The sequence below is a fragment of the Eupeodes corollae genome, chromosome 1, assembly GCF_945859685.1.
Source record: "Eupeodes corollae chromosome 1, idEupCoro1.1, whole genome shotgun sequence".
NCBI classification, from domain to species: Eukaryota; Metazoa; Arthropoda; class Insecta; order Diptera; family Syrphidae; genus Eupeodes; species Eupeodes corollae.
This window is the reverse complement of record NC_079147.1, coordinates 142,380,418-142,404,548: the sequence shown is the minus strand read 5'-3', so window position 1 is coordinate 142,404,548 and position 24,131 is coordinate 142,380,418. Positions and strand designations below refer to the sequence as shown.

At 34.1% G+C, this 24,131-nt stretch overlaps 1 protein-coding gene across 1 annotated transcript; it reads left to right on the top strand.

Annotated features, from left to right (window-relative positions):
• LOC129938802 (uncharacterized) lies at positions 1 to 24,131 on the top strand. The gene is made up of 4 exons (XM_056046569.1): positions 1 to 449; positions 16,884 to 18,208; positions 22,618 to 22,989; positions 23,082 to 24,131. The coding sequence occupies exons 2-4, from the start codon at positions 16,895 to 16,897 to the stop codon at positions 23,211 to 23,213; spliced, it is 1,818 nt and encodes a 605-aa protein (XP_055902544.1). The 5' UTR covers positions 1 to 449; positions 16,884 to 16,894; the 3' UTR covers positions 23,214 to 24,131.

The window sequence follows — 24,131 nt, the reverse complement described above, 5'->3', positions numbered from 1 at the left end:
TTCGACTTTCGAGTTTTATACAAAATTGCACTAATGACGGTTGGCTGTCGTCGCTCGTTTGTCTAGTAATTAATTTGTTTTATTTTTTTCTTTCGATTTTTAATCTCCTGCTGTGAAAAATTATAAAAAAAGAAAACACAACTCCCTGCTAAATATAGTATTTTCTTTTCTTTATTAAAAATATACACAAACTTGTTGCCATTCTAAAGAAGTTATCCTTTGTTTTGTTAGGGTAAAATTCTTGCAATTGATTTAAACTAGATTTGTTGTAAAGAAAAAAAGATAGAACGCCATAACAAGTGAGTCAAAAAAGCCCGTTGATTGAAATTAAAGTATTTTTGTCTCGCAAGTCGCGACTTCCTGTTATTTCGTAACTTTTTTTTCGAAAAATTCTACGCAATTATTAATTTTGTTCATTGCACAATAGTTGCAGTTTGCAGCATTCACTGGTAAGTTTATTTTAAAAGAAAAAGAAAGAAAATATATTTATGCGTGTGAATATATATATCGTAGAAATAGAAAACAATGTAAATGCAATAAAATTGACTTGGTGTTACTTTTTTGATGTAGCTACATATATATAAATTCTAAGATCAGTGGACCGAATAAAATTAAATACATAAATATATATGTAAGCTTATAACTACGTCTTGTTTAGTTGTTTCTCATTCTTAAGTTTGTTGATAAAAGTTGAAGAAACTGATTAACAAGGTCAAACTGGTTCTTAAGTTAAATGTAGTATATTGTTAATAATTGTAAAGTTTAATGCAAATATATTTTGGTATTGAAAGAAGAAACTTTCAACAACAGATCATTTTGTTCGTAGGGCAGGTGTTAACTTGTGTATTTTGTAAGTCTGCTGGTTTCAACAATCGACAAAAAATCAATTAAATTGGCCATATCTAAATACCTACGTCAAGTTGATGCATCGAAGATATACTTTCATACTATGTATAGGTATGTTTTTGAATATATCAAATATTTTCATTTTTTCTCCATATAGTTTTTCTATGAAAATGAATCATTTTAGTATTGCATATGGGTTTAGTTCATATGTATGTATGTGTATAAACTGAAAAACTTGTATGATTGGAGAAACCCCTTGAATAACTTTTTGATAAAATTGTATTTATTAGACAAGTATAAATACTTAAATTTGCAATGAAAGATATTCTAGCGACTAGATCATATGGGAAAAAGACAAATGTATTCATATAGAGACTTAAATAAAGTTGAAGTAGATATAACATGAGCCACCTAAACAAAGAACATTTTTATTAAGAAAATTAGTTAGATACAGTGACACAAATCATATTTGTTTCGGGGCTTTGTTTTATAAGACACTTTTTCTGTTACTTTTAAGACCCAATATATTAATAACTTCACTTAAAAATGGGTTTTGATTCTACTCAATTCTTAGTATTAAAAGTTAAATTGATGGTCCACGTGTTTTTTATCAATTTTTTGTTTACTTTGTTTGATTATTAAATTAATAAACCAAAAACTGCAGTAGCAGTGTTTTTTCTGTTATAAGACAATTTTTTTTTTAATAAAACGCTAATGATTTGGGATATTTATTTATCGTCTTGAAGTGCAATCAAAATATTTATAAATGGCACGTATGCAGAGGTAGATTCGTTAGGCCACACATTTCGACCGAACCGTCTGCTATTTCACGTTCAACGTTGGCTCTGAGCTTTTCCAACATTAGCTCTAAGCTTTTTCAACATTTTTCTGAGCTGTTCCAACATTGGCGGCTTGTTGACATAAGCTAATGACTTAACGTAGCGCCAAAGAAAATAGTTTAGTGGTGTTAAATCGCACAGACAAGGTGGCCAATCGACTGGCCTATTTCTTGAGATAACACACTTAGTGAATTGATTTGTTGAAGGTATAAAAATCATCTATCGAATTTTTAAATAAAACATTAATTATTTAAGAAAATATTGTTGATAACTTTTAGGGTTTAAGAAAAAAAAAAAAAAAAATTTCAGCCAAATAACCTCGGTGGCACATCATTATCATTGACGCTGAGGCATAATTGAGGTTCAATGCCGTAAATGTACCAAATCGTCTCATTGCTGGCTTATCGACGTATAACTTTTCTTTCAAATAAGCCCAATAAAAGAAGTCCAACAGTGTCAAATCAATAAATGTTGTCAGTTGACATCGCCACCAAGTGAGATATACGGCCATTGAAATTGTCACGCAAAAAAGCCATTCTTCCGTTACTTGAGTGATTAGATGAAACCACATATCGTCCACATCCATATTTTGCAATTCGGGCCATACAAATGTCGTTATCATTTCAGGATAGCAAACTCCATTCACAGTAACTGCCTGACCGGCCTAATTTAGAAAAAAAATACGACCCGATGATGCCGCGTTCATATGAACCGCACTAAACGACAATCACTCTTGGTTTATCATTCGCCAAAATGAGGCAATTCTGCTTATTGACGAATCCACTGATTCTAGTTCTTGCCATTATCCAGAAAATTGAGAATGCTTAAAATGTTCAAAAGCCTTTACCTAGTTCTGGCGTCAATTGTACCTTGTAAGCGTGTAAATGAAAGTTTTTTATGCAATCAACTACGAGCGTGAGAGGTGCAAATGCTGGGCTCTTATGATCGGTAGGAGCATGCACTGGTGTTTTTACATCACCTACAGACCCGGTTAGCTCAAATTCTTGCATGATTTTTCCGATTGTACTCATATTTGGACAATTAAATTGACTGAAAAAATCACGAAGTTCACAATATGCATTTAGATTAGTACGACCAGTTTGATAGAAAGTTTGAATAACTTCACATTGCTCAATTGTGTATCTATCCTTAAGTCAAATTGAATCTAAAATTTAGAAATGTCAAATGAAATGCTAAAAAAAAACTTGACAGCGTAAATGATTTTAGGGACAAATCTTTTTTCGCATTCGTGCAGTTGCAAGAGCACTGAAAGACCTTGATACAATCAAATGCGCTTACCAGCATGGTACCCCCCTTTTGTTCTGAAGAGGTGTTTTTTAACGCTTACAAAACCATTGAGTAAGGTTTTCCATCTTTCCTAATCTACAGATTTTTCTCCGAGCGGTTGAAAAACAGCATTTGTCCTGCCTGTTCCTAAAAAAGAACTATCGTCCAAATACGCGTACAATCGGAACGAAAGCTTCTTAATGACTGACAGTATCGCTTTCGTAGTAAATGGTCCAATGTGCGATCTCATGATGTATCTCACCAAACAGTGGAATAAATATTTACATCGTTTTGGAGTAAGTAAGATTATTGCACTTCATATTTCAAAGGAATTTGCTAGAGTTTAGCACCAAGCTCTCTTATCGAAAATGTATGCTTTTAGTATTGATAAATCTCTTCTTCGTTAAACTAGAAACTACCTTTCTAACCGTTCAATACAAGTTGTAATGGATGGTTTAAAGACTCAAATTTCATAAAATAAATGCTGGTGTTCCCCAGGGCTCCGTTTTGTCTCCAACTCTTTTTCTTGTATTCATAAACGATCTCTTGTCTACAACTTCTAATCCATTAAACTGTTTCGCTGACGGCAGTCCCTCAGCTTTTCATATTTGTTTCTAAATCCTTGTCCTTAGGACGTGGAACTTCAATAGAATTAAATGCTTCAGTAGAATTAAATGCTTGAAAAATTCAATGTTTTCTCCTGTCGTTATTTGGCCTAATCTTAGCGCCAGGCGCTCAAAACAATTAATCTTTCTGAGTAGATTGCACATTAGCTACGTTATAGGTGTCCTGACTGGGCATTGCTTAACAGAAAGGCATGCTATTCGACTTGGAGCCCCTGCCAATGATTTTTGTAGGAGTTGCATGGACGAGGAGGAGGAGGAGACAATCTCTCATCTTCTGTGCACATGCTCTGCCTTATCACTACTTCAACGAGACATTATTTGTCTCCTACGCTTCATTCGGAGCTCCAATTGGTTCGACGAGTTAAGCTGATCAACTGATCCATGTGGTATTACAACGGACCATGCTTTGGTATAAGTGTGTTGGACTTCCCAACCAACAGCCACTTTAACCTAACCTAACTTAACCTGTCGGTACTGAAATACCTGTAAATTACTAAAAAAAAAACTGAACGTTTTTTGTATCATTTTGTATTTCAATAAATTGTTTCATCTTTAAAATTCTACTACGAAATTATAACTAGCTTATAGCTTCTGGTAACCTAACCTTATACAAATTATTATTGTCTTGTCTATTCTGATATCATGGTAATAAAGGAAAACTATTAATAATTAAGCTTTGTAGCTTCTCTGACCAAACGAAGGTTGAACAAATAATATACCTTATGTCACTTATATTTATCACATGTACGTGAATCCACTTACTGCATTAATACAATTGAGTTTAGCTGGAACAATGGAGTATAAGTTAAGGTAGTTTGCTAGATAGTAACTTGCTTACTACCATGTTTTTAAGTTTCTTGAACTAAGGTAGTTGCTAGATAGTAACTACTTATTATCATGTTGTTGATTTTCTTGAACTAAATCAGTAATATATCATGAAATGTATAATTACTGTTTATTTTTCAATGACGCTTTTTTTTGGCAAAATACAACACATCAATAAATCGGTTTATAAAATACATAACCAAACGTCTACAGCAAATAATCCCATCTAAAAATGAGAGCTTGTTTTACGTATATCTATTTTAGTCTTTAGACACAAAATAATCTTTACACATTTTTTCAATCTTCTCCATACAACAAAACAGGAAGCAATTTCGCTTAAAAGTGTGTTTTTCACTATCATCCACTTTCTTTAACTACGAGTAACTAACTATGTGTACTCTCGATTTCATGTTTATGTTCCATTTAGGCTTAACAAATAATTTGTTCCTCTTTTCTCGTTTCCTTCTCGTGTCATAAATTATTAACTTACGCTTTAAAAAGAGAGGCCAGAGTTAATATTTGTACATGCACATACATATGTACTATAAAAACAAATAAATTTATTTATGTAAATCTTACACAAGCATTTTGTGCATTCGACTTGAAACTTAAGGCCTATTAAGAGAAGGTGTCCAGAAATTGAAACTGAAACTTACATTGAGATCAGTAAATGAACCTCGAAAAAAGTAATTATTTTTAATATCATGATACCGTTTAGTGTTGTTTACTTGGTGCGATAATAAAACACTGTAATATGTGTTTTGTTCAAAAGCCGTCAAATAAATATCCGGCATTTTATTCTGATAATATTTCTTAATATTGATGTTGAGAATTTATAATAAAATAGTAATTAAGTCACTTAAAAACAAATTTGTTGGAAGACAACAACATTAATTTAATTCTTTGTTAAAGTAGGCCAACTAATTAATTAATGAAATAAATCGACTCTAAAAATGTTGGATAAGAAATCACTGAATTCAACACGATGCATTTTGAAGATTTTAAATTAAAATAGTTGATTTGATAGAATTGTACATTTTTAAAGATAAGACTTGAAACCAGAAACTCGGAAAATTATTAAAATTTATTTAAATTATTTAGATAGGTATCAGAAGTTTTTATACTCATTTATCACATTTATGTGCGCCTCTATGATAAAAGCATAACTATAACCATCATCGCCCAATCATGAATACGTGCTTTTAAATTTATTTTAATCGAACCACAACACAGTTATGTACAAAAAAGCTTTGTTTTTCATTTTGTCGTTTTATTATATTTTATTATTTTTTCTGTTCTTGTTGTTGTTTTAAGGAGCAAACAAAATTCTTTTTGAAGACTTATTTGCATAATAGACTGTAAATTCTCTCAACGTTCGTTTCGTCGCCGTATAATTTACATATATACTTTGATACGTAATCAAATCGAAACGACTGATGAAGACTATCATACATTCAGCTCGTCAACGTGTTTTGTTTGGTCGTCTTGCCGCTTGGCGGGGGCAACAACCTGCATTAATCGAATTTATAGCAATGTTCTCTGTTTAAATAGTGAACAAAACATATTAAAATTTATTAAATTTTGTCAAATGAATCAAAAGTATGGAATGGAATTGCCTATGGCAATTGTGAGAGTTTAATCAATCAATATCAATAGAAGATTATAAAAATTAAAAACAAAGTAAATATAAACTCTCCTACATTCTACAGGTCTATAACAACTGGATTTATTTAAATTAAAAGAAAGCAGTGTTAGATTAAAAAATAACTTGTGCCGCAAATAAAAGTTTCTAAATTTACAGTAATAATATGAGAAATCATTCGCTTAAAATATAGATACAAATTCTTAAGCGACAATTGGCAGGTTCTCACAACATAGAGTCAACTGTTGATCGTGCAAAAGCTACCAAAGAAGTTATTGTCTCCAAAACACTCCTTAAGCGAGTTACAAGTTCATCGCTTATATTTTGTATTGTAAAGAAATATTTTTTTATAAAACATTAAATAGAATTGTGCAGAAAATACAATGATACAGAAAAGTTTGTGTGCAACAATGAAATAAGGAAAAAGAACGGTAAGCAGTTTATTACTTTTGCAAGTAATATTTTGTTGGATAACTTTTCAATCTTATTACTTTTATTAACTGGGTTTGCTCGGATACGACAAGTTTTTCAGTGTAAGAACTTCTTATATTATTTCATTGCAGTAATAAAATGTCTTTTAATTGGGATTCATTTCGAATATCGGGTGTACGTATTATTTTTTAGAGTGCATCCTTCACATGTTCGATTAAAACAATCATAATGTCTGGGCTTTGTAGTGGTGTTCGTAGTTAATGTGGGGTGCCGTGTGTTTAGGATCGTTCTAAATACCCAGCATCTCGGCACTTACTTTGAAATTTTGTTTGAGGATATCAATAAACACAAACTGATTCATAATTTCTTCGAATATGTCCAGCTTACCTACCCCTGAAGACCTCATGCAAACCCACGCCAACCTAACCCAACCATGGTTCACATTCTTTACAGTGCATTTCGGATTAAGGGCATCATTTGGACTTCTCCACAACCTAAGGCGACCGTCAGACCCAAAAATGTTATGCTTAGACTTGTCTGAGAAAATTACCTTGTGGGAGGACTGTTAACGTACTCCTTAGCGAACCTAATTCTTTTTTCTGGGTTTGCACGACTTAAATCAATTTCGAACTATGGTTCTTTAAAACCGTTTCTGGGTGCCCTTAAGTATTAAAATGGTTTTAATCCAAAATACATTTACTTACGCGCTTATCTGTTATTGAGAGCTTCGATATGGTCGGATTTTGCTTTAGATACTACCTGCCCTGAGTGCCTAAAGTGATCTATGGTTCTCTAGATCGTTGATCAACTTCTGGAAATGGGTTTTGAAACTTTGTTGTAGAACATTCTTTGTTTAACTTGTAGATTATTTATCAAATCCCTTTCATTCACGCTTAACTCTTTCTCGACATTTTTCTTGTTTTAATTTCTCTCAGTATTTTTTTTTTAAACAAAAATAAAAGTGTTGAATCAGATACTCCAAACTTGCCTTATCTTCTAGTTCCTTATGTCGTCTAAACCTGCTGATTATACGGTCAACTTAAAGGGTCAACGTGTTCGCTCTCTGATGTCACACAAAAATCAAACTTTTTTTCTCGCCGTGTGACAAGGCATGAAATGTTAAATATGATACAAGTGATGAAAATCTTCAGTCATAATTGTCCCAAAACACACGATTTGACAAAATGTGAGTCAACGTGTTGTAATTTATTTTGAGATGTAAAAGAATATTTACCTTTATGTAAAATGCATGATCATTTGGCACATAATTTAAAGATAATTTTGAATCTGCATTCGATGAAATACAAATTAAAGGCGTAAGAAAAGTAACAACCCTATTTATGAATGTATGAGGCTTTTTCTGAGTAGAGCAGATAAAATACTATCGAAAATAAAATACCATATTAAATACTATTACATACATTTCAACTGTCATTTGTGTACGTATGTTTGAACTGTGTCGAGATGGGATGAGGCAATACTAAGTGTGATTGTCATAGTTTAGGTTAATACATTTTAAGAAGTAGATATACTACATATACTACGTAAAGATTTTGTGGGTTTGAGTACGCTACATATAAATGTCCATGGGAAAAACAGTTTTTTTTTTTACAAATTTACACCTGACTTCAGTGTTTTTCCTTGAGCTTTATTTATTGTTATTGCAAATGCTGCTCTCAGAGGAAACTGCACTCTTTCAACTTAAACAGCAAATCGGTTGGAATGCGGTGAATTAAAACACTTTTCGTTATATAGCTTTTATAATATTTCGTCCTAGTTGAGTAATTTGTAGCCGTGTACCATTACATAACTTTGGTGCGTCAAGATTTCTCATTAACAGGACTGGAACATCAACCTTCAACTTATGAGAAGGCACCCCTATACTTCCAAAGAATTAGGAAACAATGCTCCATGTCCATAATGTTGTCTATTGAGACGTACTCGACGATATCTCCATCCACGTCCGACATACTTTGTTCGTTTATCTGGCTAACTATCTCATTAGTTGGAGCTGAAATTGCCCTCTCACACAACCACTCCCAATTGCTATTTTTTATATGCAGGATATTGTCCAAATCTTTGATGATTAAGGAGTGAAAGCGATCAGGTTCCCCGGAAAGTAATTTCCCATGGGAATGCGTTGTTTTCCCGAATTCGAAAGTAGCTCATGTCCTTTCTTGAGTCTCAAACTATCTCTTACCAAATTTCATTTAAGTCTGTTCAGTAGTTTAGGCGTAAAAGTGATCGGCTCACCTGAACATGGGAATGTGTCATTTTCCCGAGGTTAAAAGTAGCCTATGTCCTTTCTCGGGTATCAAAATATCTCCATACCAAATTGGTTCAGTAGTTTAGGCGTGATTGAGTAACAGACAGAGTTACTTTCGCATTTATAATTTAGAATGGAAGTATGGAAATTAGGCAGTATGGAAGTATGGATAGTATAGATTTAAGTTTTAGTTCAAAATTAATCATTTTGCACGTCATAGTTATTTTGTTCTAAGGAAAAATTCACTAAAGGTAGAAACTTGCTTCTCAGGTTAAAGGAAGATGAAGATATTTACCTGACAAAATTACAACAAGTTCAAAACACGCATTTGCAACGGGCAACTATATTCTTGCTCGTCAAAAAAAATGATGTCCATCGCAAGCCTACTCAAAGAAAGTGGCATAAGTATATTTCACGAAAAGCCGTTGTTGTACAGATAGAATAGACAAACGCTGTTTGAGTTTAAAAATAAACTTTCTCATTGAAATATTTTACTTAATAGTCTATTATTAATAATAAATATGCTTTATTAACAATTAATTCAAATAATCTTTTATGTTTTAAATCATCTTAAAAATACAAGATTTAATATTGTTTATCATCAATATTGTTAATACGCAAATAATTTAATTAGTTGTACTTTTTATTTTATTATATTTTCTTTTTGTGAAAAGTCATATCCGGCAGACCGCAAATTTGTCATGTCCGTATTCTTAACCAAAATGTTGTAGTCCTTTTTTTGTTAAACAAAGTGATTAAAAATATTTTTTAAAATACGAACTTGATTCATCGGATCAAGCGTTAAAAATACTTAGCTTTTGAATTCAAGTTTTGAGCCACAATTTTCGATTTTTACTTCGGACCGCCATCTTGCTGAAACTTGATCTATGATTTATTATATCCGGTTGCTTGTAAAAACGATGTACAATTTTATTGTAAAATATTAAGATTTGTTTTGTATTCCCTCGTTTCTCAATGAAAAACATTCCCAGAACAACCGCCCGGTTTTAAAAGCTTTTGAAGTTGATGTGCTTCGAGTGATGACCAATAATATGATTTCACATCTGTCCCTATACGGTTGACTTTCTCTCGTCAGATCAAATAACTTTCTTTTAATCGTCAATGGTCCAGTCTTCGTGCTTCTTTGTAAAGACTAACCCGGCTTTCCAATTTTTAGCTGACAGTAAGTGTTTCTCCTTGGAAACCGTTCCAATTTGTTTAAGTCCCCCGCCTTTATTGAAGCTGACCGTCTTGATGTTTTGCTCTTTAACTGCTTTCGACCTTTTTTATATCAATTTGTTTCCTCTTCTTGATATTTAACACTGAATTTTTTGAGATGTTTAATAATTTTGATATTTCTTGTGAATATTCACAACTTTTCAATATAAAAGCAGTACTTTAAAATGTTTTTGTATAAATGTGCTTTATTTTGATTATGATCAACTTCAACATTCCTAGTCTATTACTTGAATAACTTCTTAGCCCTAATACCTTTTGGCAGCTGGTGAATAAGTTACTAGAGCCTTGCTTTGCTTCAAGTTCGTTGTCTAAATCTGCCCAATGTTGAGATCAATTTCTCGTTGTGTACTCCAATTCAATGCTGCAAAAAAAAGTGTCAACTTATTTTTCTGACAAATGAAACAATCTTAGAACAATACTATTTTAAGTTATTGGACCTCGTTCCTCACTTTTAGAGGTGTGAACAGAACAAAGAATATAAATAATTTACAATGATAATATAATTTTAATCTAATTGAATAGACATATGGCCGCCTATTAGCGAGATGTTATTTAAAAAGAAAAATTAAGCACAGTGTGATGGCATTTCAGAGATATGTGACTAAGCGGAGTTTAGAGTTCAATTTGTATTGAAGTAAATACTCGATAAAATGAAAGAGAGAAAGAGAATGAAGATGAACACATATGTATATTTGCAAAAATATATTTAAAAAAAAATAAAGAAACATTTTGTCAATGCCAAGTCATACCCCGGCGTTTTTATAAATGGATGTTTTCGTCAATGAAGTTAGAACAAATTAGACTTATATATCTATTGTAACACATTGCAAACCAGCGATAAATAAAATTCAAGTGAAATTCTTAGAAGAATCTCAAATGTAGCACGTTTGATTTAAAACAAAACAAATTTGGTATATAAATATATAGGAACATACATAATGTACTTATGATGGTATGTATTTGTTTAGATATCCACTCTACGTAAGCAGCTGACGACCTTCATTTTTTTTATATTTAATTAAAACAAGTGTTGTTTATTTATTATTTATTTCTTTTTTTATTCACGTTCGTGGCGTGTCGTCGTCGTCGTAGCCGTCGTCGATTGTTGATTTTTGTTTCCTTTTATTGTTATAAAATATTTATTTGTTTATATAAAAGTAGATGTTGTATAGTTAGGTGGTAGATATTTGCTATTCATATTGTTATCTCTACACAAAGAACTTTTATATTGTGTGGTTTTATTGAATCTTTTTATATGAATCATATTTTTATTGAAAACTTTCTTTTTTGATATTGAGAAAATAACAATTCCATTTTTAGTTGTGATATATAGGAGCTACAATATACATTGAAATTGAATTGGAATATCAAACAATCATTAAAAGTTCAATTGTTACTTAACGTAGCAAAAAACTTAAGTTTCATCTTATTCTTCTTCAAAATATTTAGCTAGTTTTTTAATTAAATAATAAAAAATAATAAAAATAATATAGTCATAATAAGATGTACATAAAGAAAATGTTTTTTTTTACAGAGTATGAATAAACTGCTGTATTTATGTTGTTATTTTTCCGCTTAATCGATTTAAACCGGTTTTAAAAATACACCTTTTGCTTGAACAAATTTTGAAACATGAAAACAGATTCATTCATTACTGTCTATTTGATTATTTCTTGTTTTTATATAATTAAAGTGCTTTGAAAGAAGATTTATTTATATTACAAAATAAGGAAATGTTGTCCAATTGAGAGCTTCAAACAATCGCCGTCCTTCCACTCCTTTCCTTCCAGACCTTTTTGAAAAATTGTTTAGGTTAATTAGTATTCCCAAAATCATTTTTTGAGCTTCTTTCGATTTACATATTTTCGTTTTAATTGAAAAATGAAAAATAGTCAATCACAAATTTGATTGTCATAAGCCAGATGTATTGTAGGTATTCACCCTAATTCTGGTAGGCATTTTATTTAAACGACCGTTGTCGCTCAAATTTGACATAAAAGTTATTCAAATTCAATTGAAAAAAATTGGTTTTCAATTTTTGTTTATGTTTGAGTTTAAAATAAAATTGTTTTAAAATACAATCAACACAGAAATATTTAGTGTGGCAAACTTTTTTTCGTTGAACAGTAGTGACGACGAAGATCAGGTTGGTCATTCCGTAAAACGACAATCGTTAGACGATAGCGTTTCGACGATAACCTCACTTCACGTAAGACGATATCGTCAAAGTGGTATCGCCAAAACGATAGCGTTTGCACGACAGCTAAGTAGTTATCGTCTGCTATTAATTTCCTTTGATAACTAAGTTTAGTTTTGTTCTTTTAGTTTTGTAAAATCAAACGTTCAGCTTGCCTATGTATAAGCGGATCGCCTCGCACAACCCCGTCTGCGGCACTCGACACCTTGCTCTACCTAACACCTCTTGACATATTTAGCAAACAAATAAATGAAAGCTCTGCTATTCGCCTCAAAGCTTCGTCGCAGTGGGCTAACAACAACATTGGCCACTCCGTAATTCTAAGGTACTTAGAATCAATTCCCAAGCACACAGACTACACCACCCCCAACTGCAATTCGACAGAAACTTCCAGATTTCTATTCCTCCTAGATCTTTTTGGGAGGATAGGACATTCTTGGAGGATGAGTCTCTGAAGGTATGTACTCTGAACGACTGAAATTAAGTCTCTCATTTCGCCTTCCCAATGATTGTAGCGTGGTCCAGGCGGAACTTTTGGCGATAAAAGAAGTCTTGTCTTGGCTCAAAGAAAACGTGATATCAACATCTGATATCCGTATTTTCTATGATAACCAGGCCGCTATCAAATCTTTGGACTCTGTCTCTACAAACTCTTTAATAGTCCATAACTGTCGATCATCTCTAATGGAGATGGCGCAACAGTTTAATATTCACCTTTGCTGGTTGCCGGGCCATAGAGACATTCCAGGTAACTGTAAGGCAGATGAACTCGCCAGGAACGGTACAGTACAGCCCATGCTACCATGTTTGGCAAGTACTGGCTACTTGTAAACTGCTGCTAATGCAAGACGATGTGAGGAGGGCAGGCACCAGGTGGAACAACATCACCACGTGTCAAGTCATAAAAAACATCTGGCCAACACTGGATTTAAAACGTTCAAGGTGATAATAGGTGTCATAACCGGACACGCCACGAGACTAGGCGTATTCTCAAATGACTTTGGCAAAAGCTGTATGGACGAGGAAGAGGAAGAAACGGTTCTTCATCTTCTCTGCACATGCCCTGCTCTAGCTCGAAAACGCAAGAATTACCTAGGAGAATTCTTCTTTAACGATCTAAATCATATCGGTATAATCAGCCTCTCACGTTTCGTAAGGGACTCAAGCTGGTTTCATTGAGCTTAGGAGGAAGCCTCAAGTTTCATTCGGTATCACAATGGGCCCTTAAACTGGCCTAAGTGTGTCTGTTTTCATCTTGGACAGCCACTATAACCTAATCCTAACCTTAGTTTTGTACAAAATGAAAATAAAAACTCAAAAAAATACAATTAATTCGGTTACGAAGAAAATTAAGAGATGATTCGAACCTTCTATCTATTCTTACCCATATGTGAGGATCTTTGTATATACAAAACATTAGTAATATCTCTTAATTGTTGTTAAATAAATAAAACAATTTTAGTTTTGGAATTGCAAAAAAAAAGGACTTTAAAATGATATACACAATAAATTTGCCAGACAGTTGTCGTAGTTGCGGTAACTATTGCAACTTTGGGGCGGAGGAACATTGAATATTCGACAGGTAACGATTTTAGTATCCCCTTTGGACAAAGCACTAATCCAAAGTAGTTTTGGAACCAAAAAACATTTTTGAAGCCAAGTTATGTTCCTGTGGATAAAACGGAGTCTTCACTTCCTTCCCCTGGACAAAATCTGCAGCTGATTTACAAAAAATATCAGACATTGAACAAACATTTTGATATTATATTTTTATTGTCGGCGGCAACAAATGAAAACACAAAAAGTAACAATAACAATAAACATCACAAAATAGTTAGCATGTTTATTATCTAACAATACATTTTTTGCAAATTTTAAAATTTCGCATAGAGGAAGACCAAGTTTAATAACATTTTCAATTTTTTGAACAAGCATTAATTTGACATTTCAGTCATAGTATAAGAGTGTTTGGAATATACTCAACGAACTTATGCTAAAAACGATTGACGAGACGATAGTGATAAAGTTACGTGAAGCAAATTATTGACGATATCGTTAATGATAATCGTTTTGAAGATTATCGTTTTAAAAATTTCGGTATGACTTTTGCAAGAAAATAGAAAAAAAAATGTTTATTGCTTCAGAATAGATGGATTCGATCCAAAGCAAATCCAATAGATTTACTGGACAATAAGAAGATTATAATTATTTGAGTTTATATACTTTCGTCTGTACAAAAAAGCGTTCAAGTACATCCTATGTTTGATCAAAATTGACTTTCCTCGGAAGCGTTCTATCACAGTTCCAACGATCCTAAAGCTAGCTGCTATCATTATATTGTTCGCGGAAGAAAGGAAGCTATCAAAAAGGGGCTGGGAACGACTTTAATCCATTACTAGCACAGCATACCTTAAGTAAAATACTTTACAAAATATCAAACATCCTCGAGAAAAAACTGCCGCTCTTGTCTAGAATGTAGCTCGCGGAACCAGAAAAAAGACCTAAACGCAAACATTATTTTTTTGTTATAAAATTCAAAACATTTCTTACTTGCCATTCTTTTCCATCCGATAAAATTCAAATCCTATGCAAAAGAATCCCATCCAGCATTACTAATGAGACACCTATCTTGAATTGTTTGGCAAGATGATCATTTTCCTCCATGAGTTCAACAAGCCTTTTCATCTGTCGTTGACTTTTTACTTTAACCCTAATTAAAGATTTTTAAAATTTTAGAATCAAATACTAGCGACGAAATCTTATTTTTTGGTATAGTCTTTAGCAAATTTTTCATCGACAGAAATTGAAAATTTGTTATGAAAACGACTAACGAAATACCAAAAAAGAATTTCCTCCTTGTACACTGAAATCGTTCTTATGTTCGATCAACGAGCGTTCTCGACCATCAGATTTAATGGGGGAGCAAAAAATATTCTTGACTTGTTTCTTACTTCTGAACCTGATAAATACACAATCAATATATTGACGTCTTTGGGCACATTGGACCTTAGTGTTATGTTTCCTAATTTCTTTATTCCGAATAGGGTTAAAAGTATCAAGTAGAAATAGGTGAGCTTCAGGTGTTTTAGAGCCAACTCAACTGAGTAACACCAGAAAAGTCTTGAACAGACTAGGATGGCCTACAATGTCCATATCCGAAGGACCAAATTTAAGCATGATCAAAAATGACGCCAAAAGCATCTTCCTTAATCCTTACGCTTGCCGTTAAAGATACTCCTTTAGTTAGCTCTAATTTGTTTTCAAGCTGATTCGCCGCAAATTTCACTTTGCCTGATAGCGTCATGGCTCGCCTAGTTCTTGAGCTTGTTAATGATTCTATGGGACCGATCTTTTTTCGTACTCGTACTACTACTGACAGATATTAATTCACCGGTTCAGATGGTATCGTCGCTAGCAAAACCCCTAATTTAGCTTTTCCATTAATTTTATTCTACTTGGGTCGTTTGGAAAATAGCATTTGTCAGCCAATCACAAATCCAAATCTTCTACTCCCTTAAGTAATTGACGCAAATCCGAATCTTCTACTCCCTTAAATAATCAACCGATGGCACTAATGTCGTCATGGAAACGATAATTCTTGATAAGCTTAAAAAATATCTTAAGGAACTTCTTCTTCGGATGTGGGTCCGCATTTACGTCAATCTCACACTTTTTACCGTAATACTCGCTCTTCTGGGAATGTTCTTTAGTTCACCCTAAAACCCAATTTCGGCCCTTTTGGGAAGTATAAAGTTACAAACATAATTTCTTTTAAACCTGTTTATATTCTGGTATCCAAGAGCTTTCGATTGCGAAATATTTTAATAAACTACATATGTTATTCACAGATTTGTTTTAAAAAAATTGTCGTTTTTAATCGCGTAGGTCAATCTTAAGTGAATTTAAAAGTTGTCAAACGCCAAAATAAAGGAAATTTCAGCTTCCTCTGCAGGACAAATGCGGACAGGTAGGATGACTAGGTCTTCATTTTAAGTAAACCTCTTTTTGTTCATAACAGTTTGGACTCAGTTTCAGTCCTCTGAAAGGGAACTATTTAATTTCATTTTAAAAGCTAAGAAAACAAATAAATAAATTTAATTAAACTCTGTCATTTCCGTCAAATTCAGCAATATAATGAAAACAAATGCTAGCTTGACCGCAAATTGACTTCCGTTTTTCTTTTAGGAACACAACTTTTGCCATGCTCAGGCTGACCCCATACTGTTTATTTACTTCAAAGAACACAATTTTGGAAGCCCTTATTCGTTTATCATTCCCTATATCTTTTTCGGAACTGCTTTCGGACTGTGTCTTTACTTGCTTCTGATATATTTACGAATGGTATTTTTCCTTAGGTCATATTTAAAACACCAAATAAACTTATGTTACAGTAACTTACCATTTGTTTAAAGTTTTAATCTTTCAAAACAAACATTTTATTATATTCAATGTATATTTGTATGATTTATTGTTTAGTATTTTCGTTTCCTCAGTTGATTTAAATTGAACTCACCATCGCTTCGTTTTAATCAAGTTCAGACAATCGTGTATACTGCAAAAAAAAGTCAACTACTGATAAGAATTTGCTTTAGTAATGCAGCTACTTTAAAAATTAAATAAATAAATATTTACTCTTTATAAACAAACCTCTTTACTGTGGTATTTATTTATATTTTTTTTTCAGGAACCCATAGCATGACAATTCCATCACGTCCCGCACCTCCTCCACCATCGAGCATTGGAAATAACAATAATAATTTATCACAATACCAACGACAACAGCAAAATGGGGGCGTCGTACCTAAGTTGACAATAAAACTCCCACCTCCGCCTACAAAAGGCGTCAACAAAGGTGGTATACAAAATAATTACGCATCCACCTCATCAATATATCGGAGCAATAGTAACAATTCCCTAACGTCTAATGGCACAAATTCTTCGTCAATTACAAGAAAATTTCCTGCGGCCAACGTTCGATATGCACCAACAACAAACTGGGATGGATCACCTTTTGAACCGATGATGGTCAATGGGAAAAAAGCACCTCCACCAAGGCCGCCACCACCCAAAAGACCACCACCACCGAAAATAAATAATGGTCATACAACACCACCAACTCAATCGGTTAATATTCTATCGAATATATTTGGGCGTAAAAAATCAACCAAAGCACCAAAAAGGCCATCTCAGAGACCAGATGCCACTGCTAACTCACATTCTAGCTCTTTTTACGGCAACAACTCAGGTCAATCGCACTCAAATTCCTTGTATTCATTTCCCCCAACAACATTTGCACCACCAGCATCGTCTGAGACCACAAATGTCCAATTGATCAGTTTTGATTCACCACCCAGTTCTCCGACATTTACACAAAAGTCAAATAGTGATTGTGTTTCTGTTGATAGTTTTAGTTCGGATTCGAATTTTAGTTCGCCAAACAATGGAAGTGTATCGCAACCAGAATCAGGATTCGAAGATGATTTTAGCAGCAGTCGTGCCACAACAAGTCCCCTCGATCCGTGGGATGCCTTCAGTGGGGGTAGTAGCGAAATAAGTAGTTGTTATTCCAGTCTAGGAAGTGCTCCAGTTCGAAATTACAGTGTGGCCACAAATAGAATACAACAGAACACCGATAATCAATTGTGTAATGGAAAGAGTTTGCTTCCGCCACCTACAACTCTACACATGCCCACTATTATAAAACCGAAAATCTCTCAAAAACCTAAAGCACCAAAACCACCAACGTTGGAACAGGCACGATATAATCTTGCTGTAGGTGCAAAACAGTCAATAATAAGTGAAGATCCTAGTACGCCACCTTCACCACCAATGCCAAATTGTCCACCACCACCACCTCCACCAGGTGGAGTGAGTATCCTGGATGTAATCAAAGGTGGAGCAGATGCATTGAGCTTAGGAACTTATTATGATGATAGTGAAAATGAACAAGCATACGGTATTGCTCTTTATGAATTCGATGGTGCAGTCGAAGGTGATCTTAGTTTTAGGGTAAGTGGTATCGATTATTTATTCAATTCATAAAAGCAACTTAATTTATATCTAAGCTTTTTTAAGAAAACTGTATTTTATTATTTTTTTGACTCCTTATTACTTTCTTAGTTTTAAAAAATACGTTTTGTAGTTAATCTTTACTGCTGATTTTGAATCCGCACATCTTTAATTTAATTCAATCCATTATCTTATAACTACTGCCTTTCGGCCTAAGAACAAATTTAATACAAAATAACAATAACTTAATCTTAAACCAAGGAAATTAAAAAAAACTTGATATCTTTATCATTATTTTTTATTTAATATAAAACTAAATAAAAAAAACGAAACCCATTGTAATACTTAAGCTTCTTAAAACTAACCAAAATGCCACCACCATCTACAATTTTACGGCTGACGTGGTAGATTAGCTGAGCCGCCTCCCTATCCTGTATCAGCCCTCGATTGACTAAAAAGAGAAAATCTGCTGGCGGAATGTTGCCACTTAAACGTGCACTTTCGTAGTACTCATTGTTGGGGTAGTAAGACCCAAAAACTAACCTGTTAGTCGACGACATCGCTCTCGCAATGTGTCCACTACCAAGCTTCAGCAAGAACTTATCTATTCTGTTTATGTTGGCTCTGTTGTATAGAACCTGGTTAGAATAGTAATGTTTGTACTCCGACTCTGGTGTTCTGTGTAGTCCAAGGTAACGTCGCAGACATTGTTTCTCAAACACCCGAATCTTTTCCATTTGAGATGGGGCAACGTTAAACCATACCGGGCACCCATAGGCAATCACCGGCAGGATAAGGGGCATGTAGCAAATCACCTTCACCCTGCTTTGTCAGGGCAAAGTCTCCCCTAGCTCTGGCCAGAGTTCTCATATGTCTGTCGAAATACAAGTACTGATCCAACCAGATGATAAGGTATTTTACTGCACTTTTATTCGCCAGTGGGTGTCGATTTTTCCAGTTCTTTCTCGTATCCCTTGAGGCTCCAAACAGCGAAGTCCTAAACAGAATAGTTTCGCAATTATGAATGTTGATTTTCAACTAACAGTCATCGCAATATTGCTGAATCTTGTCGAAGTCACCCTGCAAAAATGTCTTGATAACCTCAATTTCTGTCAATGTAGTACCCGTAGCATGATGGTTAGTGCGTTGGACTGTCATGCAAGGGGTCTTGGGTTCAATCCCTGCTTGTGCCACCTTAATTTTAAAAAAATATTTTTGGGGCCGTTCTGTACGCAATTAGGTCGTCGGCGTAAGCTATTGCCTGAGTCAGACTTGCTATCAGATAACTGATATATGTAAATGCTGAATAAGATCGGAGAGTTAACAGTTCCCTGTTGAAAACCTTTTTTTATATCAATATTTTGGTAGATGTTACATTGCCAATTCTTACAATAAATCGTCTACCATTAAGCATGTCATAAAGCATATACAGCAATGGTTTTCTTATGCCAAGTCTGTTTAAATTTAGATACAGACCCTCTAACCATACGGTGTCGAAGGCCTTCTCCAAGTCAACCAGACAAGCACCCGTACATTGTCTTTTAGATTTGTTCCACTGGATATCAGAAACAAGCTTAGACGCAGCATGAATAGTGTCATGCCGAAGTTAAGCCGAGTTAAAGCCGAACTGATTATCCGGAATTATTTTGTTGTTCTCAGTCCACTTGGACAGAGCTCTATTTATAACCTTCTCGAATACCTTACTGATACTCGCAAGCAGACTTATCGACCGGAGATTCGCCGGATTGGAGTTGTCCTTTCCCTTTTTCGTTAGAGGATGTACCACAGCTGTTTTCCAACAGACCGGATAATATGCATTATTCAGAACGCTGTTAAACAGAGTGGTATAAATGTCCACAGCTTCCTGAGGTAAACGTCGTAGTACAATGTTGAATATACCATCGACACCTGCTGACTTCTCATTCTTTAATGAATCGAAGATGTGCTGGAACTCTATCTTCATGACTAATAGGGTATTATTCCCGTTTTGCCCGGCGATGATGGCATTTGCCAAGTTTTAGTCATTGAATCTGATAAAATCGAGGTTCTCGGAACGCCACTGCGTTATGTAGTTTCGCAAGTAGAAGTGGTGCTGCAGGGCTTTATTCTCCAAGTCGTTATTGGGGCAAAGAAAAGGCTACTTGTAATGTAATGCAATTTTTTCCAATTCTGTCAAAAAATAGAATATATTTCAAGATTTGACGTTTTGGTGTTTAATCAACAATTGATAAGGCCATTGATTACTGAATAAAAATTGCAAAAGAAAATGTTTATTCTGTTTTTAAATTTGAGACTTACATTTTTAAAGTTATATCACAATAATGTTAATATTGTCATTATTTTCCAATCTTTTAATTTGTATGTCAACTTACTTTTTTGGAAAATTCCCTTCCCGCCTAACAGGGGGTATACAAACCCCCCATCTCATTGTTTACTTACTTACTTAAAGTGGAGCTACATTCCGGGACCGACCTGGGTCTCAACCAACATCAGTCTCCACCCAGCTCGGCTCCTTTCTAGCGATCTTCAACTTTGCACGCCGAGTTGGTTAAGGTCCTTTCCCACAAGTCTCCCACATCCAGTGGGAATTTTCGTTTCGTTTAGTCGTTGTCTGAATTTATAACGGTGCCTAGGTAGCCAAAGTCCTCAACTACCTTCCTTAATTTTATAGCTGTCCATTGTAACGTTTTGTGCAAGACGTGAGTTGTCGTTCAATTTTTTTTCTGGATGACAGCATATAATGGGTCTTGCCATCTTCTCCGCTTCCAACGCAGTGCTCAAAAACGCGCTACTGACATCAAGCTTTTATCTTTCAACTGGGTCAATATCATCGGCGTATCTGAGTAATGAGATGGACTTTGCCACTAGGGTTGGGGTAAAGTTTTGCATAATTCTTTCCAAAACGATGTTGAAGAAGTCGCGTGACAGTGCATCGCCTTGACTAAAACCTTTTTTTTCTATCAAACCCATCAGTGAGATCTTTTCAAACCTTGATCTTCATTCTGCACAAACGGATAAGTTTGACAGGGATGCCAAAACTAGACGTTGCTCTGTAGAGCTCCTCCCTATAGATGCTGTATTACTTGGCCTTAAAATCGATAAAAAGATGGTGGGTGTCTATTTTAGGTTCCTGGGTTCTTCGCAAGCTATGCGGTAATTTTAATATTTGGTCAATGCTGGACTTTACTAGAAAGAAGCCACATTAATATGGACCTATCAGGTTGGATGAAAGGCTTCAGACGGCAGAAAGGAACTTAAATGCCTGGTTCAGAAGACTGATGTCTCTGAGGTTGGGGAAGTTCAGAAGGTGTCCTTTCTTTAATATTGAACAAACTATGTTGAGGTTCTACTAATCGGGCATGCATTCTTCCGATCATATTTTGGGCATCAGTTGGTGCATGGTCCCTACCAAGTCATCGTCTGCTGCTTTGAAAACAGTTATATCATTTTTAGAAGCTGTCTTTCTATATTCTCAGCATAGACTGCGATTCTACTACGTTGTTCCCCTTGTATGTCGTTTTTACAGGCTTCGTTACTTGGCTGGTATCCTTGGGAAGATTTTTGTACCTATTTGTGAAATTTATGAACCTCATTCCTGTTGTGACATCACTCTATATTATACTCCATAGGTAGTGGTTTGTGAATGTTGGCTCTTCGGAATGTTCGAACATCCTGTACACTAGGGAAGGTAGCGTGCGTTGATCGCAATGTGGTCAAGCTGGTTGACAGTTGATTTTTCAGGAAATGTCCTTGCCCCTTCTGGATATCAAGATATATGAACTACGTTCGTACTTCTTGGATAGCGGTTATACCTTGCAACAGTTTAAGCCTTCCGCTTACTGTTCGGCCGCACTTGGTCTATTAAGGAGCCTTACATTCCACGAACAGATCCGAAGTACGTTGCACTTTTTTCAATTGCTTGGTTCGTCATCAGTAAATCCGTTCGTACCGGTTGTCGGCTTGTTGGTGCTTCCGACGACACAATCCACAACTTGAAGGGCCAGATCAATAATAAAATGCCGCTAATCGCTCCTTACAGGCCTGAGCACGAAATATGTCGTAGAAGCCTTATAAGGTGTTCATTAAGTAGTTCACCTAACTGAAACTGTAGACGCCGCCGTTGATTCCATCTGCGGAATTCCTCCCCTGCTGGCTGGTGATATGAATGCCCTATTTGGATCATCATAGTCCACATTATTATCAGCAAATCTATCCTTACCAATACTTATTTCACACAGAGTCTTCCACAACTTGTCTTATGCCTCATCAATTCTGTAGTTTGTGGCCCACTTAAACGGTATCTGGCCCTTTGCTAAATCGAACTGTGTACTTTCATTTTTGTTTAACTAGTCTCAAGTATTCTCGCTTTAAAATATAAATAATTTGTGTTTTTTTTATTATTTTAACAGGAAAACGAAAAAATCTACATTTTGGAAAAACTCAACGATGAATGGTTGAGAGGTCGTAACCGAAGCGGCTGTGAAGGAATATTTCCAACAAACTACATTGAAATCAAAGTACCCCTTAAAGATTATACTGAAGTTTCAAGGACAACCACAACGACATCTTCTCTTTCAACTACTTCTTTTTCACTGAGCAATTCCTCATCGTCATCATACACTCAAAGCTATAATCATCATCAGGAGAAGAAAGAAGTAATAAACAGCTTTAGCAGCAGCAATGCTAAGGCACCAATAAAGAATTCAAACAATAATCAAACAAATCAAGTACGGTGTCTGTATACTTTCGATGCTGGTGAACCTGGAGATTTAGTATTTCAGGTAAAATAAAGCAAACTTGTCATTTAACAAAACAAATCCTGTGTGTTAGTTTAATCGAGTGTTTAATAATTTTGGTTGTCTTTGTATTGTAGGAGAACGATTACATCACTGTTTTATATAGAATAAACGAAGACTGGCTCTTTGGAGAATCCTCTGATGGAAGACAGGGCCAATTTCCGGCTAATTTTCTTGAATACATACCCGAAAACATACCAATGCCTTAAGTTCTTTATATAAAGCGTGAATGAATTGAAGCTTAACCTTTTTTTTGATAACAATTTATACATTTATAAAACAAACAGTAAACATTTTCTATAAAAGTATAATTTATATATATTTTTATATCGAGAAGTTAAACTATAAGAAAAGAAAAAATGATGATATGGTGGAAGTGGAAAAGGCACTGCAGAAGGACGTTGCGATAAGAACGTGCTATAATCACAACTGAAAGTAGCTTTTGATAAATTATAAAACAATTAATATTTCTCATAATAATCTTAACCGTTTATACATACATATACTTACAGAAATAAACAAAGTTCTAATTTACAATTAAAAAAAAACATAAACTTAAGTTGTGTATGATGTGTTTTTTGTATCTCGTAATTTTGTATTTGTTTGTTGAGAGAGGGCCTGATGAGAGATTTCAGTATTTATTATTTGTATTGTTATTTTCTCATTGTACATTTTTTTTTATTTTTATGAATGAATTGAAATCTGAAATGAGTTGAATGCTGAGATTTTTTTGTTTGTTTGTCAATTAAATTAAACTACTAATAATAAGGTATTCTCACGTGTTTGCTATAATATTGCTCATACAAATAACGATAATAAAGTTTATACCTATAAATAAATTATGAATAGCTTTTGATTCTTATGTTTCTTTAAAAGCAAAAGTTAAATACGTTTATAGATTTATGAATTGAAAGAGAAATACTTGTTCACATTCAATATAAATATTGTTATAATTTTTTTTTTGCTTTTATTTGTTATATTTATTATTATTATTATATTACAATTAAATGTCTTAAGAACATACACAAACTAAAAATTAAGTATTGTAAGTTGATAGAAATTCTTTCTTCTTTACTACTCTGTCCTAACTTAAGTGATAAAAAATAAATTAAAATACGAAATTATTA